This window comes from Heterodontus francisci, chromosome 15 (genome assembly GCF_036365525.1).
Source record: "Heterodontus francisci isolate sHetFra1 chromosome 15, sHetFra1.hap1, whole genome shotgun sequence".
Classification (NCBI taxonomy): domain Eukaryota; kingdom Metazoa; phylum Chordata; class Chondrichthyes; order Heterodontiformes; family Heterodontidae; genus Heterodontus; species Heterodontus francisci.
Genome location: NC_090385.1, coordinates 59,600,154 through 59,618,134, shown reverse-complemented (window position 1 = coordinate 59,618,134; position 17,981 = coordinate 59,600,154). Strand labels below are relative to the sequence as shown.

At 45.0% G+C, this 17,981-nt stretch overlaps 1 protein-coding gene across 1 annotated transcript in view; it reads left to right on the top strand.

Moving 5' to 3' along the window:
• The window catches only part of LOC137377684 (ATP-binding cassette sub-family C member 5-like), a 269,211-nt gene that overhangs the window by 55,725 nt on the left and 195,505 nt on the right, over window positions 1–17,981 (top strand). Inside the window, exon 4 of the mRNA XM_068047603.1 lies at window positions 14,784–14,939. Within this exon, the coding sequence (XP_067903704.1) occupies window positions 14,784–14,939 (156 nt within the window). The remainder of the gene's footprint in view (window positions 1–14,783; window positions 14,940–17,981) is intronic.

The window sequence follows — 17,981 nt, the reverse complement described above, 5'->3', positions numbered from 1 at the left end:
CTCGCTTCCATGACCACCTCCATGGTAAATACTGACGAGAAATATTCATTTAAGACCTCGCCAATTTCCCATGGCTCCACACACAGATGGCCACACTGATCCTTAAGGGGACCTACTCTCTCCCTAGCTACCCTTTTACTCTTAATATACTTATAGAACCTTTTAGGATTCTCCTTTATCTTATCTGCCAAGGAAATCTCAAGGCCCCTTTTCACCCTCCTAATTTCTTTAAGTGTAGTCCTACATCCCCTATACTCCTCGAGGGACTCGCTTGATCCCAGCTGCCTATACCTGACATATGCCTCCTTCTTTGTCCTGACCAGACCCTCAATATCCCTCGTCAACCAAGGTTCCCTAAACTCGCCAGCCTTGCCCTTCCATCTAACAGGAACATTCCGGCCCTGAACTCTTCCTATCTCACTTTTAAAAGCCTCCCACTTGCCAGACGTCCCTTTACCTGTAAACAGCCTCTCCCATTCAACTTTTGAGAGTTCCTGTCTGATGCCATCGAAATTAGCCTTCCCCCAACCTGAGGACCAGTCCTATCATTTTCCATAACTATCTTGAAGCTAATAGAGTTATGGTCACTGGTCCCAAAGTGCTCCCCCGCTGACACATCAACCACCTGCCCATCCTCATTTCCTAAGAGGAGGTCGAGTGTAGCCCCTTCTCCAGTAGGGCCACCCACATACTGTTTCAGAAAACTATCCTGGACACACTTAACAAATTCTTCCCCATCTGATCCCTTAGGACTAAGGCAGTCCCAGTCAATATTCGGGAAGTTAAAATCACCTACTATTACAACCCTATAATTCCTACACCTATCTGTGATTTCCCTACATATATGCTCCTCCACTTCCCTCGGACTATTGGGGGGGCCTATCATATAATCCCATCAAAGTGATCACCCTTTTCTTATTTCTAAGTTCTACCTATATGGCCTCGCTGGACATTCCCCCCGGGATATCCTCCCAAATCAATAGTGCAACTCCCCCTCCTCTCTTACCTCCACCTCTGTCACGCCGGAAGGATCGGTTCCCTGGAACATTGAGCTGCCAGTCCTGCCCATCCCTCAACCACGTTTCCGTAATAGCAAAAATATCTCAATCCCATGTACCGATCCATGCTCTGAGTTCATCTGCCTTACCTTTAAGGTTTCTTGCATTAAAGTAAATGCAGTTTAGCCTACCAGACCTTCCACGCACCTTGTCCTGCCCCTGCCCGGCCTCTCTACTGGACTTACTTGCTTTAACCTCTACATTTGCCTCAACTGTCTTATTGGAGAGATTACTACTTTGGGTCCCACACCCCTGCAAGACTAGTTTCGACCTTCCCGAGTAGTACTAGCAAACCTCCCAGCAAGGATATTGGCCCCCTTCCAGTTTAGATGCAACCCGTCCTCCTTGTACAGGTCACCTCTGCACCAAAAGAGATCCCATTGAACCAAGTAGCTGAAGCCCTCCCGCCTACACCAGCTCTTCAGCCACGTATTCATTTGCCTTATCCTCCTATTCCTACCCTCACTAGCACGTGGCATGGGAAGTAATCCTGAGATTACAACCCTGGAGGTCCTGCTATTTAACCTTCTGCCTAACTCCCTATATTCACCTCATCTCTCTTCCTGCCTATGTCATTAATACCAATATGGACCACGACATCTGGCTGCTCACCCTCCCCTTTCAGAATGTCTTTCAGCCGCTCCGAGACATCCTTGACCCTAGCACCAGGGAGGCAACATACCATCCTTGAGTCTTGTTTGTGGCCACAGAATCGCCTATCTGCACCCCTTACAATAGGGGATTCTATCAATATAGCTCTTCCAACCCTTTTCCTCCCCTGCTGTGCAGCAGAGCCCTCCGTGGTGCCATGAACTTGGCTGTTGCTGCTTTCCCCTGGGAGGTCATCCGCACCCACCCCCCCCCTCCGCCCCAACAGTATCCAAAGCAGTATATCTGTTTGAGAGGGGGATGGCCACAAGGGACTCCTGCACTACCTGCCAGCGCCTACTCCTCCGTCTGGTGGTCACCCATCTCTTTTCTGCCTGTGCAGCCATTACCTGCGGTGTGAGCACCTCACTAAATGTGCTATCCACAACATCCTCAGCATAGCGGATGCTCCACAGTGAATCCACCCGCAGCTCCAGCTCCATAATGTGGGTAGCCAGTAGCTGCAGCTGAATACACTTCCTGCACACATGGTCATCAGGGACACTGGAAGCATCCCTGATTTCCCACATAGCGCAGGAGGAGCATATCACGGGGCTGAGCTCTCCTGCCATGACTTACCCTTAGGCTAATTAGTTACTCCCTTAATTTAAAAATACTAATTGCACTAGGGGCCTTGTTCTACCCACTCCAATCTAAAGTCCCTCAAAAAAAAAACACTTTAATAGTACTCACCTTATCACCAGAGGTTTTATTTTCAACAAAAAAACTTTCCCCTTATTTTTTTTTAAGATATTCTAACAGCTGCTACTCATCAACCAATCAGCTTGCAGCTCTCCTCTGACGTCACTGTTGGTTTTTTTTTTCAAAACCCCGGCGCACTGGAAGAGCTCCTCTCTGCTCTGTTCCCAGAAGGTAAGAGACTGGGCCTCGATCCTCGGGGTCGATTTATAGGCTCAGCACTCTGCGTTCCCCCCACAGGTCAGCTCCGTTCCTCTCAGCTCTGCTTCCGGAAGGTAAGAGACTGGGCCTCGATCCTCAGGGTCGTTTTATAGGCTCAGCACTCTGCATTCTCCCCACAGGTCCGCTTCCGGAAGGTAAGAGTTAACCTACCTTCCGTTTTTCACTTTGTTCCTTACTTGCACAAGCTTAAAATAATTGTAACAAAACCACCTTTAAAGTCCAAAAAGTAAATTAACTTTAGAGTCACTTACCTGAGGTGGTGATAGAGCATGTCCGATCCAGCCCAACCCAACCCGACCCGAGCCTGAATTTCGGACCCGCAAGTGCAACCCGACCCGAACGTGACACGTCATCAGGTCCCGTCGTGTTCGGGTCGGGTAGCAGGCCTTTAACCTATAGTGGCTCAGCGCTTTGCACCTAAACAGAGCTGGGATAAATGTCCTTGCAGGGCGATTTGCTAGTGCTATTGGGGAGGGCTTAAAGTAACTTGGCAGGGGTGAGGGAACAAGGGGATAGCAGAGGGAAACCCATGGTGCACAGAGAATTGGGCGAGACAGATAGCACTGGAGTATGAAATAGTAAGCTATTAGTTGGAGTCAGAATAAGAGGGAATGCAATAAAGTCTCAATTAGGTTTACAGTGCCTCGATATGAATGCGCAAAGTTTGATTTAAATAAGGTTGGTGATCCGCAGGTACAGATAACCATGTGGAAATATAATGTCATGGCGATAATGGAAACCTGGCTCAAAAAAGGGCAGGACTGGGTACTAAACTTTCATGGATCTATAAGGTGTTCAGGAATGATATGGACGAAAAGAAAGGAGGAAGGGTAGTAATATTGATTAACGAGAACATTACAGTGCTGCAAAGGGAAGATGATCTAGAGGCGTCAAGGACAGAATCTATTTGGTTAGTGTATTCTATAGGCCACCAACTAGTGGGAAAGATACAGAGGAACAAATTTGCAAGGAAATTGGTGAGGTGCAGGAATCATAGAATAGTTATAATGAGGACTTTTAGTTATCCTCATATAGACTGGGATAGTAACAGCATGATGATCCAGAGTGGGGCAAGAGTTTCTAGAGCATGTGCAGGAGAATTTTCTACATCCGTATGTTTCTTGTCCAATGAGGAAAGAGGCTTTACTAGCTCTGGTTCTTGGAAATGAGGTGGGTCAAGTGGATCAAGTATCAGGAAGGGAACATTGAGTGGACAGTGATAATAGTTGGCTATACAAAAGGACAAGGAGCAATCCAGAGTAAAAATAATTAATTGAGGGAGGGCCAACTTCAATGGGGTGAGAGCAGATCTGGCCCAGGTAAATTTGACTAAAACATTGAGCAGCAAAACTGAACAATGGGCTGCCTTTAAAGAATACGTAGCTCAGGTACGGTGAAGGTACTTTCCCATGAGGAGGTAAGGTAGGACAAACAAATCCAGAGCTGCCTGGCTTACGAAAGAGATAGAGTAAGATAAAGCTGAAAAGGATGCATATGACAGATGTCAGGTGGATAATACAATTGAGAACTAGGCTGAATATAGAAAGTTCAGAGGGGAAGTGAAAAATCAAGTAACACAAACGAAGACAAAATATGAGAAGAGAGTGGCAGCTAACATAAAAGGGAATCCAAAAGTCGTCTTTCGGCATATGAATCATAAAAGGGTGGTAAAAGGAGGAGTGGGGCTGATTATGGACCTAAAAGGGGATTTATGCATGGAGGCAGGCATCGTGTCTCAGGTGCTAATACTTTGCATCGGTCTTTATCAAGAAAGAAGATACTGCCCAGGTCGTTGTAAAAGAGGAGGCTGTTGAGACACTGGAATGGGCTAAAAATTGATTAAAGAGCAGATATTAGATAGTTTAGCTGTACTTAAAGTTGATAAGTCACCAGGACCAAATGAGATGCATTCAAGGATACTGAGGTAAGTTAGGGTGGAATTTCTAGAGGCACTGGGCATAATCTTCCTATCCTCCTTAGATCAGGGGTGGTGCCAGAGGACTAGAAAGTTGCAAATGCTACACCCTTGTTCAAAAAAGGGTGCAAGGGCAAAACCAGCAACTATAGGCCAGTCAGCTTAACCTTGGTTGTGGGAAAGCTTTTTGAAATGATAATTCGGTACATAGTTAATAGTCACTTGGACAAATGTGGATGAATTCAGCAAAGCCAGCACTGATTTGTTAAGGGAAAATTGTGTTTAACTAACTTTCTTGAGTTTTTTGCTGAGTTAACCAAGAGGGTTGATGAGGGTACTGCAGTTGATGTGGTGTACAGTGGACTTCCGAAAGGCAATGCTGCAGGTGCAGCAGCCACTGGAGATGCCCCCACGGCACCTCCACATTGCAGATGATTGCCACATAGATCTCAGCCACAAGCTGAGACAAGTGAGCAGGCTGCCTCTACCACCTCCGAGGCCATCGGGGGAGCACCGTAAAGAAGTGGCCAAGTGTGGAGGCCATTGCATCACGTAGAGCATTGAGTGGGTCACTGGGGTGTGTCCTTACTGTCTCTGTTTACTGTTTTTCTTTTTTTTACACCATATAAATCATGACAATTTGAGCTACACATCTGGGACTTCTTTTATTGCTGGCACAACAGGAAAAGCGGTAAGCGGTATGAGGTGGTGAAAGAGCTAACTGGATCCTCCATGGTGAGGGCAAAGCCTCTGGGCATTGGCGGTAAGTGATTAGATGTTCTAGGCTGCGTCTTCTATTGATACGTTAACACAGGTATCTCAGACTCACTTCTATGCCATGCACCTCAGCCTGGCTCAGAAGGGACTCAGGAGAAATGCTCCTGAATCCGATGATCCCTAACATTCATGGCATCCTGACAAGCCCTTTGTGCCCAGTCACCTCTTTGTGCAGCCAGGACTTCTCTCTGTTCAGCATCATCTCCCTCCGCCTCCACTTCCTCCTCCTTTCTCACCTGCTCCTGCTCTTTCCCTGATGAGCTATCTCCTTCCAGGGCCTCACCATCCTCAAGCTCTCTAGAGGGCCATGTTATGGAAAACGCAGCAGACCACCACAGTGACCAAGATCCTTGCAGGAGGGTATGGGAGGGCGCCACCTGACTGGTCCAGGTGCCAGAATCGCATCTTCAGAAGCCCATTGGCCTGCTCAATGACAGTCCTAGTAAACAGGTGGCATTGGTTGTATAGCTTCTGTCCCTGTCTGGGGCTTCCGCAGAGAGGTGAGTAGCCATTTCTTCAAGGGACATCCCTTGTCCCTAAGATCCATACACAGACTCTGGGAGTCAAGATCTGAGGCAGCGTGGCTTTCGGAGGATGAAAGAGTCATGGCAGTTGTCAGGAAAGTGAGCACACAAATAGCGGAAGCTTTTGAGATCGCAGACAAGTTAAATGTTGAGGAAGTGGACACCCTTCCTGTTGAATCTGATTGGGCAGTCACCAGGTGCATTGATGGCCACATGGGTGCAATCAATGATGCCTGCACATGGAGGAATCCAGTGATGTCACTGAAACCTACTGCCATCTGTGCCTGCGAGGCCGGGTCTTTTGTAAAATGAATGTACTGTCCAGCTCTGGCAAAGAGGACATCAGTGACCTGCGAGATGCAGTGGTGTCTTGCCGTTTGCGTGATTCCACTAAGTTCTGCAGCTGATCCTTGGAAAGAGCCTGAAGCGAAGAAGTTCAAGGTCACAGTAACTTTATGATGACCAGTGCTGCGAGGTGTGAGGTCTTTGGCATTGAGCTCATAGATATCTCTGACCATCTGCCTGGAGAGTCGCAGTCTCCTGTGGCACTGGGTCGTGGTCATCTCCAGATAGATCTTGTGCTGACAGTATGGCTGCCATTGCCATTTGTCCCTCTTTCCTCACTATATCCTCCTGCTGCTCAGGGTTCCACCCTTACTGCAGAAGGTATTGCACCTCATCACCACTGGTCCCAAAATCTGAGAGTCGTGCCCCCAGTGTGAGCTGCAGCCTTCGTTGTGGACAGGTGGCTGTCCTATTGTGATTGGGAGCCTTGCCCCCTGCTCTTCTGCCCCCACATTGCCAGGGGGTTGATGAACCTGTTCAATGCCTGAGCACTGACTGCCCACTCTCCCTGCCATCTGCGCAGCACCAAGGACACCTCTTTCCATAAGGCCATCACCCTCTGTGCTGCTGATCCTCTTGTGGGACAGGGTAATTTCCTGGGGCAACCATGACTGGCTCCCCACTTTGTACCTGCATCCCTTCAGCTGGTCAGACTTGGACAGCACGTGCAACCCGTGTCTCCCCCGTTAAAATTTCAACCTCCCCTTTAAAGAGCTAAGCCTTAATTGGGAGGCAGAGGGATTGCTGCCCTACCCTCTCCCCACCCTGGTAAATGTTGCCAGTGCTGGGAGCGACATCTCAAAACCAACACACCAGCTGGCACTGGTATTTTTGGGCCCCGTCAGCCCCTATTCCTGCCCTCCAGTGAGGCCTGAAAATCCAGCCCTATATTTCACCCCTTTAAATGGCAATAGAAAGGGCTTGAGCTTTTCTTCCAGTGCTGTGGGTGATTAGAATCTGCAGCATTCTACAGACATGTCATGGGATGGTGGACACACATTAATGAGGGTTGCATGCAGCTAATATGCAGGCTGTTTCTTCTGGAAATTCTTATGCTGTCACGATAGCGTGGTTTATGTCAAATGATTTTTAATCCACAGGCTGGAAACCAGAATTGAATTTTAAAGAACAGACTAAAAGTGACTTTAGCTTGCAGCTAAAGATGGATAGCCAACTTGCAGTACTGTACCTTCCACATTCCAATCCAGTGAGATGGCTGCAAAGACCCATCAAGGACAATGGGTGAACCACATATCCTGTCTCCATTAGCAAGGCATCAAGGCAATCACCTGAGGTATTCACCTGGTGAAGATGAACCAGTAAACCCAATCACTTGAACAATGGGACCAGAGATGTGAGAGGGGGATTCCCAGACATGAATTGATTAAGTTGCATGGGGCAATACACCAATAACAACCATGTTTGAATCACTGGGTGACAGTCATGTGACAGGCCCACCCTTTTGTGTGTTTAAGCTTCTGTTTTCTCTGCAGTTAAGGGACAAGCAGCTGATACTCTGAAGAGAGTAGACCACCTGTCATGCAGGCCCCCACCTGCCAAGAATGAGGCACATTAATTTCGCCACATGGACATTAAACTTCAAATTGTTGCTGGGAAGAAAAGAGGGCCTGTTACATGACTAACTGGCTGTTGCAGAGTTTTGAACTGAGTTTTAAATTGGAGAAATAGTGTTTGCAGACAGAAAGCTCCTGGATTGAGAACATCTCCTGTCGGCTCCCATCTCTTTCTCACCAGCATTGGAATCCATTGAAGACACATGAACCCCAGGAGAGAAAAGTCACCTACAGTGAACAAGGTTCAAGAAGAATACTGGGCCCCAACGAAAAGCAAGAATTGCCTACAAGCAAGAACTACCTCCAAAAGGACTCTACAGTGAGCTCAAAGAACCGTAATGAAGAAACTCTTTAGATACTGCCTCAAACCTCTCCACTTTATTTTTCTTCTCTTTTCTGTCTCTATTTGCATATGTGTATCGCGTATGCATGCTAGCGTGGGCGCGTCGTGTATACACAGGCGTCAACCAAATTAGAGTTTAAGTTTAAATTTTTAATAAATTTCAATCTTTTTTCTTTAAACCTAAGAAAGCCTGTTTGTGCTCATTTCTTTCCTTATAATTGGAAAGCGGTGAACAAGGATTCACCAAGGGAGAGCGAAAAACAGTGTGTTTAAAAATAAAACCCTGTTACAGTAAGACCAGGTGAAGGCAGAGAGGGACCCCTAGACACCTTTCTCACCCATTCAGAACAGAAATTTGGGTGCTAGCATCCAGAATTTTACCCACAGACAAACAAGAGGAATTGAAAGTGGGAAGCCAAATTGTTCCCAGTCAAAATAAAAGCAAGTTTTCAATACAGCTTTTCTTGGGGTTGTGTGTGATTGAATACTAACATGTCTGCAACTGAAGCTAGTAGCTCTCCAAGCCAGAGTGAAGTAACTTGGGCTAAGTTAAAAGCACTGTCTATGGAGGAGGTGAGGAAAATGGCTGAGCAGTGTGGGTTCACTGTATGTGACAAGGCGAGGAAGTCTGAACTCCTAAGGCTAGTTGCCAACCATTTTTTCCCTTGAATCTGAAGAAGTAGAAGCAGACCCAGTCAGGGTACTGCTAGCAAAGATACAATTGGAACAAAAGAAACACAAATTAGAGGAGAGGGAGAAAGAGAGAGCCTTCCAGAAGGAATGTGAAGAAAATGAAAGGTAGGAGAGAGAGAAAGACAGGAGAAGGAACGAGAGAGAGAAAGTAAATTCCGGAATGAATGCAAAGAAAGAGAGCTGAAGCGGTCTGAGTTAACTAGGGGATGATAGAGTAACCCCAGTGAAAGCATAGCCAATATGGAGGAGGAGCTTATCTAATCCCAGAATTCAGTGAGGAAGATGTGGAGGCATTTTTTGGTGTCTTTTGGGAAACTGGCAAGGCAGATAAAATGGCCAGCTGAGACCAGGTTTTTCTTGTTGCAAAGCAAGCTAACTGGAAAAGCCCATGAAGTTTATTCCCTGTTGCCAGATGAGAGTTCATCAAGTTATGAACTGACCAAAAATGCTATCCTCTGGGCATTTGAATTAGTACCCGAAGCCTACCGCCAAAGATTTAGAATCCTCAAGAAACAAGCTCATCAAACTTATCTGGAGTTTGAAAGAAGTAAGCAACTGGCTTTTGACCAATGGCTGAGGGCTCTTAAAGTACAGCTCAGCTCTGAGAATCTCGGGGAAGTAGTTCTGTTAGAGGAATTTAAAAACTCTCTCCCACTCTCAATAAGACCCATGTAGAGGAGCAGCAGGTTCAGAGAGCCCAGCAAGCGGCTGATCTGGCCGATGAATTTGCCTTAATTTATGTCGGCTTCCCAGGGGAGAACCTTTCCTGATCACCACCACAAATCAGAAAAGGACAAAGGGTGGGAAGGTGATCAAAGTCCAGGCAGTCCTGGAAGAGGACGGAAAGCAGGAGACACAGGGGGCCCTCCTCCAGCCAAAAAGGAAGGTGCTGTGAGCAAGAATGAGACCCGGAGACCTGTGTGCTTCCATTGTAATAAAGAAGGGCATTTAAAAGCTGACTGCTGGAAACTAAAGGGAAAACCAGTAGGGTTAATCAGGACCCTGATGGAAAGCACAGCAGAACAAGCAGTGGCTTTAACTGCAGTAAGACTGCAACCCAGGAAGCTTACTACAGGCAGTGCAGGAAAAGCTAAAAGGATTCCTGAAGGCTATCAGGGTTTTGTGTCTGAAGGGAAAGTAACCCCATACCCCTCAAATGGGGCAAGCAAGCCCATCATGATTCTCCGGGACATGGGCCATTAGATCCCTTTTACTGGGAAAAGGTCTGACTTTTCCCCCAGAGAGTGCAGTGAACACCAAAATGGTGGTGAATGGTATTGAAGGGCAGTGTATGCCTGTACCTGTACACTGGGTGCACCTGGAGTGCGACCTCGTTTCGGGACCAGTGACAGTAGGGATTGTCCTTAATTTGCCTGTGGCCGGGGTTGACCTGCTCCTAGGTAATTATCTGGCAGGGGTGAAGGTGGTAGCCCCCTCCCAGTAGTGAAAGCAAGACCACAGGAGGTCAGAGAGACAGGGCAGTGGCAGGAGACGGTCCCCTCCTGTTTCCCTGAATGTGTAGTGGATCAGGCCATGATCAAACCAGCTCCCCCAGAGGGGATTGCATTGGCACTGCTGGCAGATGACCATGAGGTCTGCAAGACTGAGACTTTCTTTTGAAAGTTAGAAGACCCAGGTAATGAATTAAATGGATTTTCCCTAGCTGAGGCTTAGCTAGCCGTCCCAGTATTTCAAGAGTTAGCACAGGCTACCCAATCTGATAGTGAAGCAGAGGGAGTCCCAGATTGCTACTATTTAAAGAATGAGGTATTGCTGAGGGAATGGAGTTCTCCTCACAGACCTGAGAGCAAGGAGTGGGCAGTAGTTCACCAGTTAGTGGTGCCGCAGAGGTACCAGGGAGAAATATTAAGAAGGGCCCACGAGAGTACATGCTGGTATACAAAAGACCTAAGCCCGCATAAAACAGCATTGACTGGCCGAAACTCCCCAAAGATGTGGTGGAGTACTGCAGGAGTTGCCACATGTGCCAGGATGAGGGGAAACCCCAACCTACAGTGAAACCTGCACCCCTAAATCCTGTACCGGTGTTAGGAGGACCCTCCAGCAGATGGCTGGTGAACTGTAAGGGCTCCCCGCCAAGAGCAAAAGGGGACAGGCTGGCAAAAGTTTAGAAACAGCAGGGGAAAAAGTGACCAAGAGGGGCAGGTTAAAGGAAGTCCGGGAGGAATCCTGGATGAACAACCCCACTGTCTAGTCAGCCAACCCTGGAAAATGTGAAAAGTTAGATCCCACATCCTCCTACATAAATGCAGACTCTCGAAGCACCCCACCAGAGTTGCTAACAGCGTTTACAGGAACCTGCAAAGACCAAGCGAGACCATTAAGGGTGATGCCTCACCTAGTCAAAGTGCCACAGAAGAGTGCAATCAAGTCTGCACCAATACCCACAGGCAGGAATGTCCCAGAGCACAAAGGGAGCTTAACAAAGAATCCTCCCCCACAGTCAGAAAAAAAGGGAACCACCCATCCCCTGAAGTCAAAAGCCTTTGCATGACTCAGCAAAGCACTGAAAGAGAATTCAGGATAGACCTGCCCACTACTAACTCTCCTGGAAAAAAAAATTGCCTCAGCAGGAACAAAAATCCTAGGCAGCCATGGAAATGGGCAAACTGAAGAAAAACTTACCCAAAGAACCACATGATTATTGGGATGCCAAAAAGGGGAAATGAAAGCAGCACTGGCATCCAGAAAAGACAATTGTAATAAGCTTTAAGATTTATTAATGAATGAATGAGAGAAATGCATGGTTTTCTTTATCTTATATATTTCTCTCAACCCTTTGAATGAAATGCACCTTTTTTTCAAATTGCATTTCATTCCCCTGGGTGTGGAGGTGTTATGCAGGTCCCCATCTGCCAAGAATGAGGCATATTAATTTCACCACATGGACATTAAACTTCAAATTGTTGCTGGGAAGAAAAGAGGGTATGTTACAAGGAATTGCTCCCCCTAGCCGGAAACACATTTTTGCATATTAGCAGACGGTGTTGGAACAAAGGAGCTATCCCTTGCTCCCATACAATACACAGAACAGACGTGGTCAGACCAGTTTAGTCAGATGACTAACTGGCTGTTGCAGAGTTTTGAACTTAGAGCTTTAAATTGGAGAAACAGTGTTTGCAGACAGAAAGCTCCTGGATTGAGAACATCTCTCTCCTGTCTGCTCCCATCTCTCTCACCAGCTTTGGAATCAATTGAAGATGCATGAACCCCAAGAGAGAAAAGTCTCCTACAGTGAACAAGGTTTAAGGAGAATACTGGGCCCCAACGAAAAGCAAGAATTACCTACAAGCAAGAACTACTTACAAAAGGACCCTACAGTGAGCTCGAAGAAATATAATAAAGAAACTCTTCAGGTATTGCATCAAACCTCTCCACTGTATTTTTCTTCGCTTTTCTGTCTCTATTTGCATGTGTGCATCACGTATGCATGCTAGCATAGGTGCATCCGCAGGCGTCAATCTGAATTAGTTTGTTTTTCATAAATTTCAATCTTTTTTTCTTTAAAGCTAAGAAAGCCTGTTTGTGCTCATTTCTTTGCCTTATAATTGGAAAGTGGTGAACAAGGATTCACCAATGGGGAGCTCAAAATACAGTGGGTTTAAAAATAAAACCCTGTTACAGTAAGAACAGGTGAAGGCTGAGAGAGACCGTAGACCCCTTTCTCACCTGGTCGTAACATCCCCCAAGGATGCCCCTGCTGCAGACAGAGACTCCTGGAAGGAAATCAACCCTGCACTACAGGCTGCAGGAGCACAGCCGAATCAACTGTCCACGTCTTTAAATTGTAAGCATCGGGACCCACTGAGGGAAAGTCAACAAGACCACCGGGTTTAGCCTGAAGCCAGCTAAGTCACCAACCTCGAGAGACTGTATGCCCCTTTTATTTCTCTGGGCACTAATTTGACCAATGTATCCTTCCACCACTCTGTAATCTATTTGTGTGTGTGAAAACAGTGAATGTGTGTGGGGCTGGAAATTTATGCTGGGCCGACCTGGGGTGCCATGCAGGCATTTTACGCTCCCCAGGCCTTAATAATTGGCCTTGGGTGGGACTTACATCTTTTTTGAGGCAAGATGTCCTGCCTAATGGAGTTGCCAGCCAATCAGCGGCCACTGCTGGGACTGCTCCCAGGCAACAGAAGAAAGATGGACGACAGCCCCAGAACCAAGGTAAGTTTTTGGCACCTCGCCGGGGACAAACGACTGGGGTCCCACCGAGGCAAGGGAGGTCACTTGGGGGGTGGTGGGGCAGTGTTGTGCAGTGGGGACAATTAAGCCATTGGGGGGGGGTGGTGCCCATCCATGGGGCATAGGGTGCCTGATCAGGAGGGTCCCCCGAGTCTGTAAAAAGGCTGCCACATTTTACCTGCTGGTGTTCTGGGCGCTTGAGCCACCTGCCGGCTGCTGGTAAAATACCAGCAGTGGTGGGAGGAGACCCTTAATGGTAGTTAATTGGCTACTTAATGGCCTTGATTGGCCTGGGGCGGGTGAGCAGTTTCTTACTGCCGCACCTCGTATAAAATTGCAGCAGGGGTTGGAAGGCGTTGGGGACGGCATCACCCGCCTCCCACTCAATTTTACGGCCCCCCGCCACTTGCCTGCTCGTGGGGGGCCGTAAAATTCTGGCCTCTTTGCGTGTGTGTGTAAAAGTCAGAACATATTTTATTACCTTACTTAGATCAGTTTAAGTACAATAAAGCTGACCTCTTTCTTTGTTAAACTCAAGAAAACCTGTCCAATTGGTTCTATGATTACAGCGCGTAAACTGTTAAATACTCACTTAATTGGCAAGTATATCCATTTTAAAAGAGAAGTAAACTTGTTGTGGTCAAACAAGGGGAGGGAAAAGAGGGGAACCATTCAATCTCTCCTCACCTGATAGTAACAGTGCGCAGTGAGTAGACCTCAGCATCCATCAATATGGAGCACCAATTCTGAAGTGGTATAATGCTAATCAGGGCTTAAGTCACATTATCGGCTTCACAGTTCTATTCAACAATAAAATAGTATCAAAATACGTTACATTTTTAAACCAAAATGCACTTGAGTCCTTCCACTCCCTGCGTCAGGGAAACTTATCGCTGAACAACAAACTAAAAGATTTCATTGTATTTTTCAATAATTCATTACATGCTGATGGTGAGGTAAATTATTTTAACTACTTAGAGAAGCTTTTGATCAGCTCTATTAGATACTTTCCTTATCCCATTGAGTGCTTACTAGCAGCATACTTCAGTTAATCTCCATATCCTCAGGTTAACAAGAGTAACCTGCATTTTTATACAGCAGTTTTTAACATAGTAAAATGTTATTATGTACTTCATAGAGATGTTAATGGGTGCTGTAGCAAGGAGTTGGGTAAGGAGGCAGCTAAAGATATGCTCAAAAAGATGAGCTCAATGAGGGAATGAGAGAGAAGCTGTGGGGTAATGAGGTCAGGAGTGTGGTATAGAGAAACTGAGATGAGTCAGTGCAGTGAAGGAGAAGGATGCTGAGCAGATTGTCTCAATCTTTGAAAAGTCTGTACACATTTGATGTTGACAGTAAAGACGGGGTGAGTGAAGATGGAATTGTTCTGATCAATTTACATTATTGGGTATTGTGCATGTGAACAAAAGTTCAACTTTTTGTTAAGTTGGTGTCCATTTTAAATACTGTTGTGTATGCTCAACTCGTTCCCTTCAATTCAGCATAACACACAAAGCTTCCTAAGGACACATCTCTGCTGAAATATTAAATTTAAATATAGCATTCCTGTTCCACTGAATATGATCAATAAATCATGGGATAAATGTTGTATATATTCATACTACAGTTAACAATATCTTAACCATAATGTATGTATTTATCATCCAAAGTAAAAAGCTTTACTTGTGTTGTATACCTAATTGACATATACACAAGTATTAAATGTTTAAGAAACTTCCAGCTGATAGTTTAATAGTTACCCTTTTCTTTCAGGTACAAGCATCCAATTGATAATTCAGGCCTGTTCTCTTTTATGACCCTGAATTGGCTTTCTCCTCTAGCATGGAAGGCCTTCAAGTACTCTCGGCTGGAAATGACTGATCTCTGGAGCTTGTCCTACAATGAATCCTCTGAATTAAATTCTCAACGGTAAGAGTGTCTGGAATTGCCAAGAATCTGGCTTCTGTTGCTGCATCTTGTCATGCTATCTCAGTAACAATACAGACAACATCAGAGAAACAAGATCTGTCCTGTTATATAAAAAAATAGAAATGCTGGAAGTAGGTCTGGCAGCATCTGCGGAGAGAGTTAAGTTTTCAGGTCTGTGACCTTTCATCAGAAGGTTTTTTAAAAAAAAAATCCTTTTACATCATTTGCATTAAAATTTGCATGAGCTTCCCAACATACATTCTTGTCCTCCCTTTAAAAAATATACACAGAAACTATAAAACATCAATATGTACAAGATTTCTGCTTTTGTTTCTACTTTAAACTATCCTAAAAGTAAGAAAGTATCCAAATTCCTTGAGTCCTTTTCTGAACATTTTAACTGACTAGTTGGAGATCATATTGCAACATTATTTTGATTACAGGAATCAAAGCTGGCACTCCAGTGCAGTATTGAGGGAGAGCTGTAGTGTTGGAGGTGTTATTTTTCAGATGAGGTGTTAAACTGAGGCCCCATTTTCTCTCTTCGGTGGATGTAAAACATCCCATGGCACTCTTTCGAAGAAGAGCAGGGGAGTTATCCCCAATGTCCTTGCTAATATTTATATCAATATGTAGTGTTATGACCGAGGCGGGAGGAGAACACTATTTACTCTAGTCCCACTTCTCCACAGGTCACAACATATATTTTAAAATTTTCCCACTTACCAATACAATAATGTACTCTTTTTTTCCCCAGAATAAACATACCAACCAAATTTCTTCAATAAAAAACAAAATTATCCGTTAATTATAAACCAAGTCTTAACCAATAATAAAATAACACACAAATTGCAATATTTATTGCCCCTTATTTATCCTAGCCCCTCACACATACATACATACATACATACACACCAGTTAACTGGGAAAAAATAAAAGGGATTTTTGTTTACAGCTATTACAAAGGAATAGAAGGAATAAAAAATAACACTTAAGCTGAAAAGAAGGTAGAAAAATGTCTTTTGTTTTGGTTAGGTGTCCTAAAGGCGTGTCGATGGCTGTTACTGGGATCTTCCTAGAACAGTGCTTTCAGACAATGTTAAACATCAGTTTGGGAAGGCTTTCCAAGAGATGCAGCTACAGAGGCTCCAAAAATAAGCATTACAGCAGAAATGCAGCAACAAAGGTTTCAGTTCCACATATTTGACATGCAGGTTCTTTAAATGTGCAGGCTTTCTTCAAATACTGGAGGAAATAGGAATCTGAAACACTGGAGATACAGGATTAGTTTTCACAAGAGAGATGGCGGCATCAGTGGCGCAGTGGTTAGCACCGCAGCCTCACAGCTCCAGGAACCTGGGTTCGATTCTGGGTACTGCCTGTGTGGAGTTTGCAAGTTCTCCCTGTGTCTGCGTGGGTTTCCTCCGGGTGCTCCGGTTTCCTCCCACATGCCAAAGACTTGCAGGTTGATAGGTTAATTGGCCATTATAAATTGCCCCTAGTATAGGTAGTTGGTAGGGAAATATATAGGGACAGGTGGGGATGTGATAGGAATATGGGATTAGTGTAGGATTAGTATAAATGGGTGGTTGATAGTCGGCACAGACTCGGTGGGCCGAAGGGCCTGTTTCAGTGCTGTATCTCTAAAACTAAACTAAAAGATGAACAGGGTGATCTTCTGTTTCAGGCCAAACACCAACTATCTGTTGTAATAGTTCAAAAATGAAACCAAAACTTTCTGCAAGACCAGTCTCTTGGCTTGTCACTTCTTTGTAAACATTTCTCCAAGTTAAAATACACCACCTGCTGGGTTTTTATTTGTAAACATGTGCTTTCCAGTAACTGTTTACAGTTCGCTCTCATTCCAAACCGACAAGTAACCTTTTAAAAAAAAAACACCGAGTTCCAGCATCTGTGGAATCCCTTTTCAGTTTAAAAATATAAATTCTCAAATTTTAACAAAAAAAAGGCAACACTCTTAACACTAGTCATTATCACATTCCTGTTTGTGGGAGCTTTGCTATGTGCCTACTGGCTGCTGCATTTCCTGCATTACAATAGTGGCTACACTTTAAAAGTACTTCAAGCCACCATGGCTGCCAACTCCAGATCCGTTTTAAAAAAAACAAATTAAAACATTTTTTAAAGGCTTTCTGTGCTGTCAGGACGACTCCGCAATCCTGACAATCATCCCTACTCACCCCCGAAGATATAGATGAGGCTCAATTTCAGACCACCCTTGGGCCTCTCTCTTCAGAAAGGTGCTCTCGCGCAACACCATGTCTGGGCCCTGATTAATTTGTATCCCCTAGAGTTTTTAAACTTTGAAGTTGAATGTGTATCTGTCACAAGAGTTGATATCATTATAGCCACATCATGGCTGGATTGAGATATTGAAACAACACACTGGTAAAATAGTTCTCTTAGACTGAGACAGAATAGGAGCTTTATTTTGGAGGTTTTAGAACCATACCCTGGATGACACTGAGCTGACACTGCATCCTATCAACAACATTCCTTGAAGCGCAAACTTACCAGCCATCCCACAAAATAATACATTGGTAATTAAAGTACGAGGATTTTTTCTACGTATCTAGACAATAATTCTGTTGACCAGCACCAGTTTTGTATTATATAGATAATAATTCTGTTTACCAGCATCAGTTTCACATTGTCGAGGATAAGATGGTCTGTTTTATGGTTAAACTCTTCCTCCACAGTGCTGCAGTAATATGCCAAATTCCCAGCCCTATCTCTGTTGACATGTTACTGTTGGGGAAAGATTGAGATGAAATATAATTTTGTATTTTAACAACCATTTCATGTCCTTAATTGGTTAAAAATTGCCAAGAACAGTGAACAATGATGCCACATTGAAATCAGTTGTATATTCTCCTCCGATTGCTGACATGCTTCATGTAAATCTTATTTCAGTGGTTTGAAGCATCACATGAGTACCTTTGTTCTCCATTGGAAATATTTTTGTAGAATGTTCTCTAAAATCTTGGGGATAATTATAAGCAACTCCTGCCAGTGGGAGAC